Below are 20,012 nucleotides of genomic sequence, written 5' to 3'. Positions count from 1 at the left end.
GTAAGTCTGATTTGATCATTTCTTCATGAAGCCTTGTTGAGAGTATGTAGGATTGAGAGTATGGTGATTGCATTCATTTTGTGATAATCCTTCAGATTAATGAAGGGAACAGATTGGTCTGAGGTTTTGCTTATACGCAAAACGGATAACTAGTTGAACCTGTTCCACCACAGAATCACACCTGACTTATTTGTATTCGGAAGAGACGATAGACGAGACAAGCTTTAGACTGTCAGTACAACAGCTGAACCAGGTAAAGTTAAATGTTTTAAAGTTGAAATGCTTTGTTTTCTGTGGTGGTATGAGTAATTTAACTGTAAACTGTGAGATGGAATGAATTCAGCTTGATGTTGAGATGACGTTGTTAAAGAGGACTAAGTTGTGGGAAAATTATGAAACATTCTCTGAAAGTGAAACTACTCATTACTGAACTTGAGTCGTGGCTATTTGTGAGGATATTCAGTTTCTAGTGTTGTTTGTACATTCATCAAAACAAACTATATTTGAAATTGCACTATGATTTCGAGTGAACTTCAGGTGATTGAAATCAGCTTCACCAGGCAAACTGATGAGCATCTTAATAAATATTTTAAGTAATATTTTAAGCGGTCGACAGAATAATCAACAAGTCTAGCAGGATTTTCTTATTTGTCACAAAGTGCTTCCAGTTTTCACAGATCATCTTGTTAATATTATTACGTGTTCTTAACTAGTAACTTCTGAGCATTACACCCTCTCTGTTCTTGATTACACATTTGAGCTTCTTAAGTTTCTCTGCAGAGCAAACATGAGTGGGAACAGAAACGCTGAAGAGGGTGGAGGAGAAGCAGGAGGAGAAGCAGCAGGAGTAGACTGGATGTCCCGTTGCAACATCACAACAGTGGTTGGTGTGGCTAGTGTGGGTGTTTTGGCATTTCTGCGTAAGTTACAACCAGTCTCATTGAGGTAAAAAATCAGGGGCTTAGAACAGGTTTGATCCTACTCCTCAGTTTGTGTTTCAGCTATATGTTCAGCTAACATTTGACCTCTTGGGAAGTGTTGAGGTTTTGTTCCAGGTTTGGGTTCATCAGAAAAATTCATCTAGGCTGATTAAAAGTAAAACAAAAGCTGTTTATTTACAACAAAAAAAAATCACTGCTGTCCTCCTGTATCTCAGGTTTCCAGCTCCACGTCTTCATATTTCTTTTGTTCTTGTTTTTCTGTGACTCAGGCTGGCAGATGTATCAGTCCAAAAAGATGAAGGAGATGGAGTTGGAGATAACGAGAAACAGGGTCTATATTAGAAACAGTGAGGGCATCTCAGTTTCATCTTTGGTCAGTGTGTATGAGGATTCAACAGAAGAGAAAAAGAAAGAGTTTGAGACGGCTCTCAATAACACAGTGGCGCTCTGTCAATCATCAAAGCTGGATGTGTTAGAGGATCTGTTGGTGAAAAGGCAACATCTCTTCTGCAGCTACTTTAAACAAAAATCTGAGCGGGAGAAGCTGGAAAATGAAATCAGGAAGGAAGCTTCTACTCCCATCTTTCAGGGATTTGATGTAAAAGCAGGTTTAGAGAAGATATTCAAGGAAGATCAAAGCTGTGGTTCCTCTCTGAAATTTCTGGTCACCGGAGATAAGAGAAGGAACGGATGCATCATGTGGGAACAGCTGAGAGAGTGGAGGAATGCAGCAAAGAAAACCATGAATGACAATGGTGTCAAAAATGTAAGTACTTCACTGAAAACTCCCCTTTATTTCAGCTTCTCATTATTATGTCACAATAGATCAGAAAGTATAGACCAAAGAGAATTATCCTAAAAGTATTGTAGCTCATTTGCTCTTTGCTTTCCCATTCTCTTGGTTGTCTGCAGCTTCATGAAGATCCATAGAAGAAGTGTCCAGTGCTCAACTTGGTCATAACCTTCTGTCACAAAATCTGCTCTACTGGATTTCCTATATCTGGTTCTAAGGTCCTCAGGGACCACTGTGTCTGTTAACAAAGTTAGAGTTCAAGTTTAAAGCATTTTCTCCCTAATTTCTTCCTCTATGATGTTCTGTATCAATTTATTCTCACACATCTCACTTACCCCCTGTGAGATATGTGGGTGGGACTGGGTTTCCATATAATGAACTATATAGTTTTCAAGTGTTTTTGTGTGTATTTTTACTCCAATCGTCCAGTAATCATCATTATCTTTAAGTTCTGATTCTAAGTTTAAAAGTTCAGTTTCTGCTTTTCAACTCTTTTTTAAAATGGAGTGAGCAGCTTATTATACGGATAATATTCTTTTTTAATTGTTGTCTGAATAAAATGGGATTGTCTCCAAGAGATAACACTGTCATTTTGTTCTGTTTTATTTAGACATTCAGATGGATATGAGCATCACTAATGTAGGCAGAGGGTGGTTTACTCCCACACTTTCTCTGCTGCATTGCTTTTAAAGAAGGGGTTGGAGGGGGTTAACAGCAGATGGACACTTTAAGGGGGGTTATCCAAAAATCAAAGGAACAATGGGACAGCTGAGAGAAGCTCCAGCTGCTGTTCAGAAAGTGAAACATTGCGCCAGCAGACAGCGGATGAGCTGTTGTAGTGATGCAGACTACACAGCATGTGGTGTACGCTTAGCGTGCTCACGTGTTCGGTTCACGTGTAACCTCACATACGTGTGTAAAACATGCTCGACAAAAAAAAAAAAATAATTACAAATATAAGACAAAATGTAAAAGGGGACTGTGATCCTTGAAGAATATGAAAGACAAGTCTGACTATCCTTTTCTCGTGTTTACTGCTCTAAAAGAAACAAGTAAACAGACAAAAGCTGTGTCAGTCTCAGTGTCTTCGTTTTTTTTTTATTTTTTAGACTAAAACTAAAATCAGCAGCAACAATTTTACACTAGCACGAAATAGAATAGAGTTTCTGAAAAATAAAATGTTCGTACAAAACGGAGGGGTAATCAGCAAAACGCCCTGCTGCTCAATTACTTTTAAAATAAATCAATGAATAGTTCATTTTAAATGATGTGACACCACGAGAGATTCCTGCTTCACTACAGTTAATAAATAAATAAATGATTAATAAATGTTTCTGTTCTTTTAGTTTGTGGATTGAGTCGTGACGTCATTCTGGTACACAGAAGAGGCGGGGCTTCTCACACAAGCTCTCGCTGCTGTTCTTCTAGCTCTGTTGTTGTTCAGCCCGACGCCAAACTATCAGCTGCCGCTGAACATAAAGATGCGGTCGGGCCGACACGCAGAGCTACAGTCGCTCTGCTAACATCTGTCCCTGTCCTGTTAGTTATCTCGCATTGACCCGGTCCAGCTGCCCCGCTTCAGGCCTCACGTCCTCGTTGCTGTCTTGGAGGACGGCTTGGCTGGTTGGCCGTGTAGCTCCGTTAGCATGTTGCGGCTAATCGCCGAGCGTTAGTACCGTTAGGCTTCTCAGCCGGAGTCCGGCTGTTTAGTTTGCGGTGATTTATATCTGTGTCGAAATTGTAGCCGCATAATTGGCTTTATGGGGTATAGAATTCATGTCAGTATGTGTTGGTGCGTGAAGACAGCAGAGCTTGTTCCTGTGATGAAGCCTTTGAACGGGTCGATTTTCTGCTAACGGCTAGTAAGACAACGCTAGTCGTTAGCTGGTGCTAACGGGACTCGGATGTCTTTGTTTCCATCAGCAAACAGTTTATGATGTGAGAGGTTAGCTGCGACTGTTAGCACAGTTAGCAGTTAGGTTAGGGTAGTTTACCTGATGAATCTCATATGTGTCAGATAATAATTTGATAGATAACCAGGATCTCACGTCAGTTTGTTTTGCGGTCGTCTGACATGCTCGGCTCAGTTCAGTGACCTTGGATTCATCATCTGCATCAGATTCATCAAAGTAAGCCTAGCAGCTGGTGGAGACATCAGGGTTATTATGGCCCTCAGAGCAGACTGCAGGCAGAGTGTCGTTTACCTGCTCATCTTGTCAGGTGAGTCCACCGTCTGCGGATAAGCTGTTAAAACCTGGATGTCAGGCTGCATGGATTTTATTTCTTCTGTGTTTCTGAAAGTCTCCTAATTTTATTTCCGAATGGTATTGATCAATTGAGATGATGCTCAGACAGTCATTCAGTAATGAAAATAGATCTCATTAAAATTACAGATTTAAAAGCTGTCATTCCGCTTTGATTTTCATTAGTTCTCCTGAGATAAAGGTCTTAAAGTATGAGAATACTCTGAAGTAACTATGAGCATAGAACAAGTCCCTAACCATCAGTGGGAGTTGGTCCTGATGTGATCCCATTGCCTTGAAGTTGCTGATGTCCTTATATAATAGATAATCACTGGCCCTCCTCCCATCTGGTATTAACTTCACATCCATTGTTTCCAGATCTGGATTAAAAACTCTGCAAATCAAAAATGATTTTTGTCCCTTTAGTGTGATACATTAATAAACACATTCCTACTATATTTTAACTATATTTTGTTATGGATTTGTCCATGTTAATGTTGCTTGACATAATAGTTATTTTCTCGTGCACATGTTGCAGTTCGATGATGTTTAATCAGGTTTAACTGTCCTTACACATTAAAAACATTACTTACCACAAACCGCGTTGATGGTGCTTACTGATCAGTTCAGGTCGTTTGGCAGTCATTAGCCTAGCTCAAGCCAATTAACCTCATCTAGCAGTCTATTATTCTTTTTTTTTTCAGTTTATTTTATCTTTGAAAGTTTTCTTTCTGAGTGACATGATCTGGAAGTATCTTAAACTGCTGCCTTAATCAAAATCTTAGGAAAAGTTGCTTCCTCTCTTACCTCGTCTAACATTGTTTACACTGGACCATCATTTACTAATTGAAATGAGATAAAACCATCCCATAAATCCTTTGAGCACCAACCATTTTCGATTAATAAAATTACCAGTTTATAAACAACCCTAACACAAGAATCTTACCATCAATAAAAAGGAATATGCGATATTTTCGGTCATATTGTGTCCCCAGTCATTTTAATTTTAAGTAAGTGATGTTTTCACTGTGTTGTCCATGTTCATGTTGAAACACGAGGATTTCCTTTTGGGGTTCAACTAAACTGGGTTCAAATTTAACCAGGATGAAAATGGGATGGATAAACATTGTTGACAGATTACTATGATCTCAAGATAAACTCTGCTATTTATAGGATAAAGTAGATGATTTTAACTTTGCTTTGTTGTGATGCCGTTCTTCTTCTCATTAATGGTTTATACAATGTTTCTCTCCCAGGATGCATTGCTGCCTCTCAGAGGAATGACAACGTCTATGTTTCTGGGTTTTCTAACGGTGAGGACACAGTCACGCTGATGACATCACAACTGTCAGCACAAATCTCTTCCGTACAGTTCCAATAGATTGTGTCTCTCCCTCTGCTCAGCCTGCGGTGATGTGGCGGAGCTCCTGCGAGCGTCCAGCGGCGTCATCACCAGCCCCGGATGGCCCTTTCAGTATCCGGCCAGACTGAACTGCAGCTGGAACATTAGAGCACGACCCGGAGACTCCATCACTATCAGGTAAAGCACACAACGTTTCTATGGTAACAGAACCAGAAATGATCGTTTGTGGGGGAAAGAAGTTGTTCTGAGGGCATGCAGTAAGTGATACTGTCTGAACACAAGGACATATGTGTGGATATAAATTTAAACATCATATTTAATCTTCTATATCATAAATAATATGGCCTCTTTGAGTTTCAGTCCAGAACAAAGGGTGATTTACATATGGCAAGTTTTAGGTTTGACTGCCTATTGCATCAATGTTCAATTTTTTTTTTCTATAAAAGTAAGTTTCAGAGATTTTTTTTTTTATTTCTTTTTCCTGAAACTATAGGTTTGTGGGTGTGAAATCAAAGCACACGGCTAAGAATGTGCGTACAGCACAGCAGATATTTGGATAAATGTGTTTTCACACTGAACTATTAGCATTACTTTACCATTTAACTTATACAAACCCTAACCCCTATGTGTTTGAAAAAGTAGGGCATTTTTGCGTTGGTCCATTTTTTAAGTGTAGGTCTCTTTATGCAGTCTGTCAATTAAATAAACAAAATGTTTTTATTTTAGCAAAGAGAAGCTACCAGCTGCATTCAGCCATAATTGGTAACAGGAAGCTGAGAAGCCTTGGCAAGATATGACACGTTTTCCCCATCAGTGGGTTAATAATCTAAGTGGATTTTTGGTATTTTGAGCCAGTTTGTTTGGTCGTATTTTGTTTCTAACAAAAATTGTTTGTGGTGAAATAATTGTCCTCTGGGGAAAAAAATGAAAGAAATGTCAACTTTTGACCATGACAGTGTTTCATTGTCGCCCTCTCCAGTTTCCAGGACTTTGACCTCCAGGGTTCACATCGCTGCACCTCAGACTGGATGTCCATCAGCAGCTACAAGAGCCTGGATGGCCTGCGGGTTTGTGGTTCCTCTCTGCCGCCCCCTTACATCTCCTCCCAGGACCACGTCTGGATCCACTTCCACTCTGATGACAGCCTGACGGGGAAAGGGTTCAGACTGTCCTACATCACTGGTGAGGACAGCTCTTTCAGTCTATAAAGCTTTGCTGTGTTAGCCGATTGTCAGATTTCTCAGTGCAGCGGTAATTTGAACTGACAACCTCTCTGTGGTGAGCAGCCTTTGATCAGCAGGACTGGCAGCTTCTCTGATTGTTACATAACAGTTTTTTTACACAGCAGGCAGCAGTGATGTAATTCTGGATTAGAGGCTCTTGTAAATCCTCTGAACAGGGACTGAAATGGAAGACACCCAGAAGAGCAGAGAAAGCCTCAATGCATTTAGTGAACCATTACCAGGTGGCTGGCAGTAATTAATAAAGAAAAAATCTTCTTCTTGTAGGCAAGCCGGAGGCATCCAGCTGCGATGTGGACCAATTCCACTGCTCCAACGGGAAGTGTATTCCAGACTGGTGGCGCTGTAACTCCATGGATGAATGTGGTGACAATTCAGACGAGGAGCTGTGTGTGGATTCGCCATTCTCCTTCCAGCCCTGCAGTCTGAACCAGTTCCCCTGCTTGTCCCGTTACACTCGAATCTACACATGCCTGCCCCACAGTCTGCGCTGCGACGGCAGCATCGACTGCCAGGTAACAGACCTGTTCAGCTGTAGGCTGCACATAAAGCCATTAAAACCCATGGATTAAATCCTGAGTCGTCTTTCCTAATTTGACACCTCAGAACAAAACTACAAACAAAAATTGTGCCCAGAACCACCCAAAAAAGATATGTAGAGAATTACAAAAATTTGGAACTTCAGTTCACAGTAAAACCCACAAATCCCCCAAGTGGGCAGTTATTCTCCTTCCCAACAAAACACATGCCAACAAGATGCTGTTCTCACCAGAATCCTTCTTATTGAGATCCATCTTTTGAAATGGATGAATCTCCCCCACTCTCAGTCAGTCAGGGTGACATCCTGTTAGCAGGATCTTCACTATAAGGTCAGTTTCTGATGTGTGGGGGTTTGTGTTTTTTCAGGACCTTGGTGATGAGATCGACTGTGACGTTCCAACCTGTGGGGAACGGTTGAGGAACTTCTACGGTTCTTTCAACTCTCCAAACTACCCGGATTTTTACCCTCCTGGAAGTAACTGCACCTGGCTGATTGACACCGGCGACCACCGGAAGGTAACCTCTGACCTCATGACCAAAATCCTGAGAGCAGAAACAGTCAAGTTTGCTGAGGCTTGAATAAGTTCTCATACAGGTTGCTGTCTGACTTTCCGGCTAACATATTGATCTTCCATCCTGTCTGCGTCCTCCTGCAGGTCATCCTGAGGTTTACTGACTTTAAACTCGATGGGACAGGTTATGGTGACTATGTTAAGGTATATGACGGCCTGGAAGAGAACCCTCGCCGCCTGCTCAGGGTACTGACGGCCTTTGACTCCAGAGCACCAGTCGCCGTGGTTTCATCATCAGGTCAGCTGAGAATTCACTTCTATGCTGACAAGATCAACGCCGCCAGAGGGTTCAACGTCACCTATCAGGTGTGTTGGTGTTTTTATGCATTTTCCATCATTTTAAAGCTCAGCTGTTTTTACCTGTTTGTGTGGTTTTGTGTACTTTAAGTACTTTGGATTGGTTCAGTTTCGCTTTTACTATGATTTTACACAGTTTTTGAGTAGGACAGCTTCTAACCTCCTTCATGCTTCTTGATTTTCAGGTGGATGGGTTCTGCCTGCCCTGGGAGGTTCCCTGTGGGGGGAACTGGGGTTGTTACACCGAGCAGCAGCGTTGCGACGGGTACTGGCACTGTCCCAATGGTCGGGATGAGCTGAACTGTTCTTCATGTCAGGAGGACGAGTTCCCCTGTTCCAGAAACGGGGCCTGTTACCCCCGATCAGACCGCTGCAACTACCAGAACCGCTGCCCCAATGGGTCGGACGAAAAGAACTGCTTCTTCTGCCAGCCCGGCAACTTTCACTGCAAGGTATGGAGGCCTGGCTGTGCAGCTCACAGGCAGTTCACAGCAGGATTGGTCAGCTTGTGGGGAACAAAGCAAAAAAAAAATAGATTAATGAATTAAAAACAAGTGAAATAAAACCTTCTTTTGCCTCTGCAGAATAACCGATGTGTATTTGAGTCGTGGGTTTGCGATGCACAGGACGACTGTGGTGACGGCAGTGATGAGGAAAGTTGTCCCGTCATTGTTCCCACCAGAGTCATTACAGCCGCCGTCATCGGTAGCCTGATCTGTGGCCTCCTCTTGGTCATTGCTCTCGGCTGCACCTGCAAACTCTACTCTTTGCGCATGTTTGAACGCAGGTGAGGAAATCTAAGACATCTCTTTAACATGCTGCGTTCAAGTCCACGTTCAGGCTTTATTTGAGCTGTGTGTTTTGTCAGTGTCATCTGAGAGATTCAAACATGGTTCCTTGCAGGTCGTTTGAGACTCAGCTGTCTAGAGTGGAGGCAGAACTACTGAGAAGGGAGGCGCCCCCATCTTATGGGCAGCTGATTGCGCAGGGACTGATCCCACCAGTGGAAGATTTCCCGGTGTGCTCTGGCAGCCAGGTACAGTGTCTGTCTGCTGATAGCTGTCTCACACCTGCACACCTGCTCAGACTGAAAAATATGAATTGACCAAAACTAAAATTGAATGGTTTGCAATGTTGCCCGTGCTCCAACTCTCAGCCAGGTTTTATGGAATTTGGCCTGATTGTTTTGGATAAACATTTAAACCAACTGAGAAATTACTTGGAAAACATCTACTGAGCCTTCACCTCAGCAGAGGAATGATCACAAAAATCACAGCATGTCTGTAGTATTACACATACTCTGAGGAACCAGTAACGTCTTGATAGATGGATAAAACTACAGCTCTATTTAATCACTTAAGCGGACTAGCCTGAAGCTGCTGTGACAGTTCTTTCCTCGTAGCAGGTAAACTTTTATGGACCAGCAGAGCCGGATGTTTGTTGGCAGTTTCGTGCGTGTTCTGATGGTTTTATCTTGTTTTCTCTGTCATCAGGCATCAGTCCTGGAAAACCTCCGCCTTGCTGTGCGGTCTCAGCTTGGCTTCACCTCACTCAGACTCCCTTCCTCTGGTCGTCATAGCAACTTGTGGCGCAGACTTTTCAGCTTCTCGCGATCTCGCAGGTCAGGTTCTTTGGCTCTGGTTTCCGCTGACCTGGAGGACAGCGCTGGCACTGGAAGCACTGGGAGTTCTGGCTCAGACCTTCTGTCTCCTGACTCGGATGACACGGATACGGAAAGTGAGCGAGGGAGGGAGCGAGGCGTGGGTGCAGTGGGTGGGCCAGTTGCCCCCCTGCCCCATAAAACACCACCGCCCTCTGCTGTGGAGGCTGTGGTATCAGTGGCAGCAACTGCTGTCTCTGTGACCACTACGCCGAACCGAGACCAAGGCCGCGACCGGCCCAGAGAAGCCCCGTCCCCCTCCAGCCCCGTCACCGTGGTGACTTCCAGTCAAGATCCTGAATGTCACAGCGACTCCTCAGAACTCCAGGCGCCTTCCACATCTGCCCTGCAGCGTCTGGCCCAGAACCTGCACCGCCTTGCCAGAAACCTGACCAGAACCAATCAGAACCAGCAAAACCAGACTTGGACCAATCACAGCCCACTCCGCCAATTGGAGACAGGAAGAGGTGGTGCCGAGGCAACTGAGCGGCGAGGTAGCAGAGAGGAAGAGGAAGATGTGGAGCTCCTCATCCCTGTTTCCGACTCTGACTCGTCCTCATCTTCCTCCTCATTGGCTAGTGATGTACGACAGCCTCTGCTGGAGCCACACCTCTCTTCCACCACAGGCCATGTCCCTCATAATCACCGTTTACACAGTAGTCGAGGAGGGCGGGACGGGACTTGTGAACATTGTAGGATGGTCCACACTGCTCAGATTCCTGACGCCTGCCTTGAGGCCACGGGCAAGACTGAGAGCAGCGATGACGAGCTGTTGTTGCTGTGCTAACAGGCTAACCTGCCAGCTAACATGCTAACTAATAGGCTAACATACTAACTTTGAGACTGATGTTTCCTCTTCTTCTCATATAGCTGGATAACAAGCTAACTGACCAGCTAATGTCACAACACTTCCATGCTAACACACTATCTAACCAACTGACGAACACACCTTAAATTCCCCCCACTGCTGGTTAACATGCTCAGTTACAGACTAGAATTTCTTTTGCTTGACCTACAGCTGGCTAACAGACAGGTGTTACCTTATGACTGACATATTAACACTTCTCATACAGTTTGCTAACATGCTAACTAACACCTTACACCGGATTACAGTTAGCTAAAGTCTAACATTTGTTAGCATTTGTTAGCATGCTAGCTGGAGTAAAGGTTACTTCTCATTGATGTCAGTGATCAAGAAACCAATCACTGATTGGACTATTATTGGTACGACCAAGAAAACTGTCCGTTGTTCCCCTGGTCCGTCCGTTTACACACCCACCATCCTCCCACATTCATCCCCCTCATAGGCAGATGTTCTGCTTATTGGTACGTATAAAAGGAGTCCTGACGAAACAGACTGATGGTTCTCCATAAATGGAACATTAAAATTTGATAAGGAACCTTCTCACCAATGGATTTGTGGAGGCCCCTCATCAGATGCATACATATAAATGGTCCCCCATTTCAAAGGCTGCTGGTTGAGTCTGTATAATGGAATGATAAGGGTCATGTGACCAGTAGAGGTAGCCAAAGATGACTTTTAGCAGATGGATTTTTGGTAACCAATGAGGCCATTTCACATATTTGACAGGTACAGATACAGGATTGGGTACCTGATGATTCAGCACTGACACCAGCTGTCAGCCGTGAGACGTTGTCATTAGATAAACTTGTTACTCAACTTAATGGTACACCACATTGCCTGTGGTTGTCTTTAACATCCAGGGGAGAGTGGTTCAGACAGAGATTTGTATTATTGTCTGTATTTAGAAATAACCTTCCATTAATGGAGAAGATGGTCATTGTGTTGATCAGGAGATTAAATGTTTACTTTTTGTCATCTCCTGCATTGGCACACAGTTACATCATTTATTGTTTATAACTTACAAATACAAAGCACAAACACAACAGCTGTCATATCAGTTAGTGTTTTATAAGTACATATCTCTCTCTCTCTCCATATTATTTTTTTATTTAAAACTAAATAATCGGTACGTACACTTAAACCCACAATGAGCATTATTTCAGCAGCTGTTGCTGGGCTACATCCCCAGGTCACATGACCCTGGTCATGGTGTTGTAGCAGTTTTTGTTATGCTGCTTGTTCTTGCTTAAATTCCTGTCTGGTTCCCTCCTGGTGTTCGGTGTCTCTGCCTGTTTGATTCTGACCGGTTTCAAAAGAATATAAATTAGGACTAGGTGTGTAGGACACAATTTAAAGAGTTTTTATGATGAAAAGGTTCTGGAAGGATCAGAACCAGGTCCATAACCAGACTGGCAGCATCAGATACAGTTGGGATATAAACATTGTACCTTTTTATTTTGTGTACCTTCCCTAAACTAAAGCCATTCAGATGTCTGTATTTCTGACCTTTGTTTACTGTTTTTGGTACTCAGCTGACCTTGTGTGAGTGTGACTGTGTATATTTATTATTATTATTATGACTATGGTTATTATTATTGTGTTAATTTGCTGTTGTTTAGCTGTTTTTCTGACCTGCATGATTCAACTTGTTTGGTGTTTTTCTTTGAGTCTGTAAAATTAAACATGGTAAACTGCACTAAAGATTAAAGGTTCACGTTATGTGGGTTGACTTGACCGTAGATACTTTGATCTCCTCTTTGTTGTCACATTTTCATTTGAAACTAACACTTTAGTCCAGTATTTTGTACTTTTTGCCTTCGGCTGCTACCCAGCTCACATCGCACCCGACCCCCTTGGCCCCTCCCACGGGTGGTGAGCCCGTCGGAAGGGGGACCCACGTCATCATTTCGGGCTATGCCCGACCGAGCTCCATGGGCACAGACCCGGCCACCAGGCGCCCGCTGCCGGGCCCCACCCCCGGGCCTGGCTCCGGGGGGAGGCCCCGGTGTCCCATATCCGGGCAAGGGATCACGAGGTCCAAATTTTTTGTTCATCATAAGGAGTCTTTTGAGCTGTTCTTTGTCTGGTCCCTCATCTAGGATCTGTTTGCCTTGGGTGACCCTACCAGGGGCTTAAAGCCCCGGGCAACATAGCTCCCAGACTCATTGGGGCACGCAAACTCCCCCACCACGATAAGGTGACAGCTCAGGGGCTTTTTATGAAAGCATTTTCATAGTTAAAGCTCTGCTGCCCTCTGCTGGTGAGGTCGTAGAACGCGTGTGAACCAGATTCTTCTACGGTTTGGGACACTTCAGCAAGATGGGTCTTTTTTCTCTTTTAAATCCATTTCCACTATTTTCAAAATCATAACTGAAACATCTTTCATAACATTTTCACATTTGGAGTTTCTCAAAATAAGAAGTTGGTGGAAAATGTCTCATCCTGTCAGAACTCCTGTGCACGGTTGAGGAAGTTACTACAGCTGGAAAGGATTAATCAGAGAGGCACATCTACAACCAGTTTAAAATGATCTGCATGATTTTGGACTGTGGGAAGACAACGGAGCACCTGAACAAAACACGGGCAAACATGCGACATAAGAAGACCATTTTGCTGCGCAAAAAGAGGAATAAAACAGGGACGTTCACATCTGGTCATCAAGGGCCACTGTCCTACAGGTTTTAGATGTTTCCCTGCTTCAGCACACCTGATTCAGATCAATGCATCATTAGCAGGCTTGTGCAGAACATAATCTTTTGAGGAGATCCATTTCATCTGAATCAGGTGTGTTGAAGCAGCAAAACATCTAAAACCTGCAGGACAGCGGCCCTTGAGGACTGACTTTGGACATCCCTGTTTTAAACTGAAATTAAAGGAGATCATTTCTAGAGTTGTGTAGAGAGCAGGGATATTAACACAAAGAAATTAATGAGGAGTAGGGTTCAGTTATAGCATGTGAGAATGCTCAGTTAAATGACAAACTTTCAGACTTATATCAGGGTAAATGTCTCAGAGAGAACTTTGAAGAACCAGGTTAGTGACGATTGTTTGAAATTTACACCTTTAGGACCTCATGTTCAAGATTACAAAACAAGTTATGATGCTGTGTGTAAAATAAAATTAAAAATTAAATTAAATTAATCTTTATTAAATTAATAAAAAAATTAAAGTTGACTTAAAATAATTCAAACACAGATTTTAAAGGGGAACTCCAGTATTTTTAAACCTAGACCTTATTTCTGGCATGAAATACGTTTATCTACTCGCCGAGAACAGTTTTTGGCGAAAGTCGGCGTCCTTCGGAAGCTATATAGATAACTCACGGTCGACGTATATCCATATAATGGGGCAATGATGATGCAGTCTCTAAATAAGGCATTATCTGTCTTTATTTCACCAATACTTTAAGACGAATGAATAAACGAACGCGTACTATTGCTCTGTTAGCACATAGTTACTGTTATGTGGCTACTTGCAGCTATAGGAGAGCTAACGGAGGGAATTCTACACACAATTTGAAAATACCAGAGTTCCCCTTTAAGTTTGACACTCGCAGCAGCTTTTTTTTTAGGAAGCAACAGAGGACTGAAAAACTGTGGGTTGTTTTAAAACACACACGTACCTGGTTGAATATCTCACAACTGACAATTGGTCAGAAACATAACTGAGTATAAGAAGGTCATCCCACAGTCATTGAAACTGTTTATTCCTCCAGTGCCAAACCACATTCTGCATTTCACTTTTCAAACTTTAAAAACACTCCCAGTGTTGTTAGAAATGTACAAAATAATATTTTTAAAAGGAGAGGTGACCCAAGTGGTAAATATGCACAATTCCCACCTCTGTAAGTATTACATCTGTAAGAATTAAATTCCTTTATTTCATTCAATGCATTTCTAATAGAAAATACAGTTTATATCATTTGCAAATCGTTGCATTTTTTTGTTTGTTTTTCATCTTAAATGAGGCTGTATCAGACATTACAGCAGAATCTTTAACCTTATGACATTTTTCTTTTTAAATTTGAAAATTGATAGCAGACCGTGGTTAGAGCGCCTTCACATGTACGTGTAAATGACATATCCACCACACAAACCCAAACTAATTACGGCATTCCACAGGGTTCTGGACTCGGACCACTTGTCTTCACTGTACATGCTTCTTCTGGGCAACATCATCAGAAAACACTATTCAAATCTCCACTGCTATGCTGATGATAATCAGGTTTATATACCAATGAAGCTAAAAAAAAAAAGGTCCTAAACTGTTGCTCTCAAACCATTTGGTTACGTGGAATGGCATCACATTAGCATCTAGTACCTTGGAGGCATTTTTGACCATCACAGTTATTTACTTTGTCACCATTTTCTCAACCAAAGAACATTTGTGTTTTCCACTTCACTTCCCAAGCATATCCTGCCACTGATCAGCAAGTCCATCAGGAATTAGAGGAAGAGTGTGCATTTCCAAGCTTTTCATTAATCTTTACCGTCTTCTAGCTGGTATTTTATCGTCTTTTATAGTCCCAGCTGATCAGCAGCAAGATATGTTGAGAGGCCTACACTCACGTTCTACCAGTACGAAAATAGTGACAGAATAATGACTATCTAATGCAAAAGTTGGTAGTAAATTTATAAATTTATCTATATACCAGTCATATAGCGGTTTTCGATGGTAAAAGTTTGCACTTCTGTTAGGCCCTTTCTGAGTAGCTGTTAGCTTAGACTCCCTGTCAGAAGTTCTCCCTTATTCTCCAAAATGAGAGCATTCTGTTTGCTTCTAAAGGTAAGAAACTGTTCGCTCATGAATACTTCAGAGAACCCCACTTTGAAAAGTGAAATCAAACAAAAGAAAAAAAATATCCCTTTAGAAGGCTGGAAATGTGTTAGGAGAACCTTATAGTTCTGAAGTCGCCTTCCCCAACAAGCCCAGAACCTCATCAAACAGAACAACTGAGTATCTTTGAGAATCTTTTATTTTCCAGTTTTCAGGCGACATTCTCATGTTCTTTTATTTTTCAGTTGATGTTTCAGATGTTTTTTTATGGTCTAATCTTTTCAATGTTCCATGCAAAAACAAAGAAGCAGACCTCCATGTTCCTGCGTCTCCATGTGAACTATCGAGCGACGGATTGAGTTTCTATGTCCTGGACATGCCTCTAACAGTCACATGACTCCTGAGGAGCTGCTGTGATTGGCTGACAGCTTGAGGTCGTTTAGCCTCTCCTATCTTTGTAAAGCATCTTTTGCTGCGCGGCCCTGCCCTCACTGGGTTGAGGGATGGAGCCTCCCTTCTCCTAGTGACGTCATCATGGCACTGGAACGTCATCGACATGACATCATCATGCAGCATGCAGCAGCACAGGAGGATCACGGGACTTTTTTAAAACCCCACCCAGTAACAATGTGACTCCTCCTGTTTGGTCCTGGTCCGTTACTTAGACAATGCAGTCACTCCTGTCTCCTGATGCTACGATTTGCTCTCTGTCTCCTTATTGGTCAGTGGGGCCAAGGCAGGGTCCACCAATGAGGTGGCAGGAAACAGTTTAAACCAGCCAATTACCATGTTGGACAAGTCCAAATCGTCCAACAGGATCTGAGCAGCACCCATGAAGGATTTGTGGTCCATCCGCCCGTAGTCGCCCCAGACGATGATCTGCAGAGACAGACAGGTTAGACTTAATTTACACCCCACACCCGAGTTAATGCTGCATTCAATGACAACTGGGAAGTCAGAGTTTACAAACTAACATAATATTTTGCAGCCAGGTAAGGTTTTTCAGTCCTGACTTTCCCCAAAAAGGCATCTTACACAGGAAACATTTTCTTTTATTATTCTTCATTTAGTACAACAATGATGAGTGTTTGTTGGTAGTGACACAGAAACAAAGCACACCTGGAGTCAGCTGTCGTGGTCAAATAAGACGTGATCTCAACTGAGAGCTGTTGGTGCCGTTTTTACGTGCAACTTGATATTTGACCCGCAGGGAAAATATAAAATATTATATACAGGTAAATGTGTGTCTGTACCTGCAGCACTTTTCCTTCAGGATTTTCTTCAAACTGTAGCTGTTGCTGATAAAGAGGATCAAGAGTTTTTCTCGCCAGACGAGTTCTTCTCTTCAACACACACTTCCCGTTATCCATTAGATACACTTTAACGTAAGGAGCTACAAAAAAACACAAGCAACCTGTATTAGCAAACTATACAGACGCAGCTCAGCTTCAGGAAATTTAACTGCATTTCGGTACATTGTTTTAGTTAGGTGCATTTGTTTAATTCTAAGTTTACTACAGAACAGTATGCAACTGTACAGATTTCTTTTCCGACATAATTCTGTGTACTTTAGAGTAGAACAGATTAATAGTCAAGTACAGTTAGTTGCTCTTTTCAGAACTTTTATAAATATAATTCTTAGACTCAACAATATATTTTTACCATTTTTGAGGATCATTTTTACAGAACTTGAGACATTATTATTTTGGTCAGTTCTTGTGTTTATTTTGCTGCATTTTGGGTTTCCTTGTGAAACATTAGTGTTACACTATTGTCTACTTTTAGTGCACTACAAAGACTGCAGTGTAGCTAAATTATAGTCTCTGAGTTGCATGTTAAAAGGAGAAAAATGTGTCGACCTGCAGCCACCAGGTGGCGCTTTGAGCTCTTCCTCACCTGGATATCAGTAGCGTATCATACATGGATTTTCATATCAATGACATTTTCACATATTGTTCACACTGAAAACACAAATATTCAACAAAAACACTGATTTCCACAATACAAAAATGAATATCACTACTGTAATTAGTCTAGTTTTATATTAGACTGTCATTTAACTGTTTATATCAGATATTCAGCTTATTACCAGACTGTAACTCAGAGTGCATCATCTTTGATAGATTTTAATTTGACAAGGCACAACTCTAGCAATAACCTTCTCATTCTCATTTACAACATTTGACATGTTTTTTGTATTATTTAATCAACAAGATCTGGATTAACATTGCATGTTTTATCTAATTTTATAGTTTTTAGAAACAGTGTTTCAGAGTGTGTAGCACAGAATAGTAAATAGTTTAGTACACTGTTGGCAGTATAGTGCTATGAGAGCTAATACACACAGTGTTCAAGGTAAGTTCACCTGGAGTGTTCTTGTTGCCCTGTTTACCCACAAGACCCCGGGCTCGAATCACTTCCACATCCAGACGCTCTTTCCTGTAGACCATCCCAATCTGAATGTCCCCTGATCAACAGAGAACCAATCAGAGCAGTTAATGTTATATATCAAGTTAACAAAAATATATTTTTCAGGATTTTTCTTGGCATTAGTGGCCTTTATTTGAAAGCTGCTTGACAGGAAATGGGGACAAAGAAAGGGGGGATGGGATGACATGCAGCAAAGACAGAGACTCAAACACAGGGCAGATGTGATAAGGAGCATCCGCCTCTGTACTACATAGAGGCACCCGCTCAATCAGGTGAGCTAACCGGAGCTCCAGGTGTCTTATTGTGGTTTTAAAGGAGACATATTATGCCTTTTTTTCCCACAAAAGTACATACTTTTTTTAGGTCTTAACTTAATTTTGGTGACACGCTTTAGTTAAAATAACAGAGAAATAAAACACTACAGCGACACCTCTATCAAAGTGGATCATTGCAGGACCTGGAGTGACCAAACAGACTCCACTCTGCCTCTTTCTTCATCAGGGTTTCTGCTTCTTTTGAGATCTGTAGCACTCAATAACCCTCAGAGCATCAATACAAATGTCTCCGTGCATACTTTGTCCGTTTAATATATATACTTAATATATATATATGATAACATCTGACAACATTTAAATACATTTAAAGATTAATAAAGAAATAGAAATACTATTTCACATTATCTAAAACATATGGAAGAATATAAATCTACATAAACAACATAAAAAATGTAGGTTTGTAATGTAAGACTAAAAAAAAAGTATATGTGACGCTGCAATGCGAGAGCCATATACATATATATATATATATATATATATAAACATATATACATAAATACATAAATAATGATATGGAAATAAAAATATAAATGTAAATGTAAGGACTAAATGTACAAACATATATGGCTTAACAATATTAACATATATTCTTACCCATGGGGGGTGTGGCCAAAGTCTGCCGTCCAGCCAGCTGGGCGGGGCCTAATCCCTCCAGGAAGCCAGTGAACTGTTTGTCTGATGCCAACTTCACTCCCGGAAATATGAGACTGATGGTGCGTAGAGAACAAAGGGCAGTGTTACAGAAACAAATGTAAAATCTAAGCTAAAGAAATCCGGAAAAAAAGAAGATATTCAACAGGCAAGACAAGAGACGACAGTGACATCAGTAAAGGAAAGAGAGACAGATGAAGAGAAACGCAACTTTTCAAAAAGGGGGAAGAGACATTTTTTAAGGAAAGACAGCAGAAAGGCATGAACGACACATTAAAGCAGAGTACCAGTAAAACCAGGATAACAGTGGAAAAATGAGTCATAAATCCAAAGGGGAGTGATAAAAGGGAAAAAGGAGAGATACTGACTTTAGAGTTGAAAATAAATTAAACGGTGACCAAGTTATGAAGGGAACTAGATACAAATAAGGAGGGATGAAGAACTGAGAGTTAAAGGAAAATATATTTAAAAACAGTAGAAAGAGGATCAAGAGTGGTTATAGAAGAGAGTGTCAGAGACAAGTGAAAGCTGAAACAGAAGAGATGCCTACGCTCCGGGTTTCGGGTCCTCAGCATCTGGATCTCGACTTGGTTGTCTGGTGAATCGGGATTTAAACTCAATGGCCAAACCAGTTTCCACACTCCTCTGGACAGGAAGTCGCACCACCTTCTTCTTCTTCTCCTCCTCTGTATGGATCAATGGAAAAATGGAAACTGACTATCAGTCATTTCATGTTGTCCACAGAATGTGACAGAAAACATTCAAGTATAAAAGTGGAAAGTAGACGCAGTGGTCAGCCTATCAGAACTGATGCCTGTTGTACTGCTTGAGCTGGCAGAACATTACTGACCGATACAGACATTTTAAACAGATCAGTTATCGAATTATCTAATCTTCTGGATTAATCAATGTAAATGATCAGGAGAAAAGGTTGAGTCTGTTCTTTCTTTAATGCAACAGCAGTAAAACAGAACTATGCTTATATTTCTAAAGGTTAAATGTTAGTTGGTTTTGGGTTTAATCCTTGAAATGGGTCATCACTTGACAGATTTAATTTTTTTAAATAAACTATCAGAAAACAATTAAACTGACAGAATTAAATTGTTTGTTCTTGAGCGAGGTGTTCTTGAACTGTATTTCTTTGACCACACTCATTTATCATGGATCATATTTTTCAGCTTTGAATGTATAATAATAACAAAGAACTTGGAGTCAGCAGAGTTGTAACCTGGAGAAACCTTGATTAATTTGTGAGTAAGATAGTCAAAAATAAGATGATGACCTCCGTGTAAAAGCAGACATTAC

The 20,012-nt window shown here is 41.5% G+C and overlaps 2 protein-coding genes across 3 annotated transcripts in view; one reads left to right on the top strand and one right to left on the bottom strand.

Annotated features, from left to right (window-relative positions):
• The first annotated feature begins 3,135 nt into the window (after window positions 1–3,135).
• Window positions 3,136–12,254, top strand: lrp12 (low density lipoprotein receptor-related protein 12). The gene is made up of 11 exons (XM_072370036.1): window positions 3,136–3,954; window positions 5,234–5,290; window positions 5,382–5,517; window positions 6,320–6,522; window positions 6,849–7,096; window positions 7,488–7,637; window positions 7,778–7,999; window positions 8,176–8,442; window positions 8,575–8,777; window positions 8,894–9,026; window positions 9,484–12,254. The coding sequence occupies exons 1-11, from the start codon at window positions 3,900–3,902 to the stop codon at window positions 10,435–10,437; spliced, it is 2,628 nt and encodes an 875-aa protein (XP_072226137.1). The 5' UTR covers window positions 3,136–3,899; the 3' UTR covers window positions 10,438–12,254.
• A 2,532-nt stretch (window positions 12,255–14,786) lies between these two features.
• LOC140274616 (regulating synaptic membrane exocytosis protein 2-like) overlaps window positions 14,787–20,012 on the bottom strand; it is a 42,147-nt gene continuing 36,921 nt past the window's right edge. Inside the window, exons 25-29 of one of the 2 annotated variants that reach the window (XM_072369967.1) lie at window positions 19,258–19,393; window positions 18,651–18,763; window positions 17,657–17,758; window positions 16,545–16,684; window positions 14,787–16,170 (exon numbers count right to left, since the gene is read on the bottom strand). In XM_072369967.1, coding sequence (XP_072226068.1) covers window positions 15,985–16,170; window positions 16,545–16,684; window positions 17,657–17,758; window positions 18,651–18,763; window positions 19,258–19,393 — 677 coding nt within the window. In that variant the 3' untranslated portion in view covers window positions 14,787–15,984. The remainder of the gene's footprint in view (window positions 16,171–16,544; window positions 16,685–17,656; window positions 17,759–18,650; window positions 18,764–19,257; window positions 19,394–20,012) is intronic. The other variant, XM_072369966.1, reaches the window with a different exon arrangement.

Source organism: Leuresthes tenuis, unplaced genomic scaffold (genome assembly GCF_036924035.1).
Source record: "Leuresthes tenuis unplaced genomic scaffold, fLeuTen1.0.hap1 SCAF_18, whole genome shotgun sequence".
NCBI lineage: Eukaryota > Metazoa > Chordata > Actinopteri > Atheriniformes > Atherinopsidae > Leuresthes > Leuresthes tenuis.
The sequence above is the reverse complement of the archived record's forward strand: the minus strand, read 5'-3'. Positions and strand labels throughout refer to the sequence as shown.

Coding starts and splice junctions, on each gene's coding strand:
- lrp12 (XM_072370036.1), top strand. CDS start 3,900: ATGGCCCTCAGAGCAGACTGCAGGCAGAGTGTCGTTTACCTGCTCATC. Junction 5,291..5,381: donor TGTTTCTGGGTTTTCTAACG/GTGAGGACACAG, acceptor CCCTCTGCTCAG/CCTGCGGTGATGTGGCGGAG. Junction 6,523..6,848: donor CAGACTGTCCTACATCACTG/GTGAGGACAGCT, acceptor TTCTTCTTGTAG/GCAAGCCGGAGGCATCCAGC.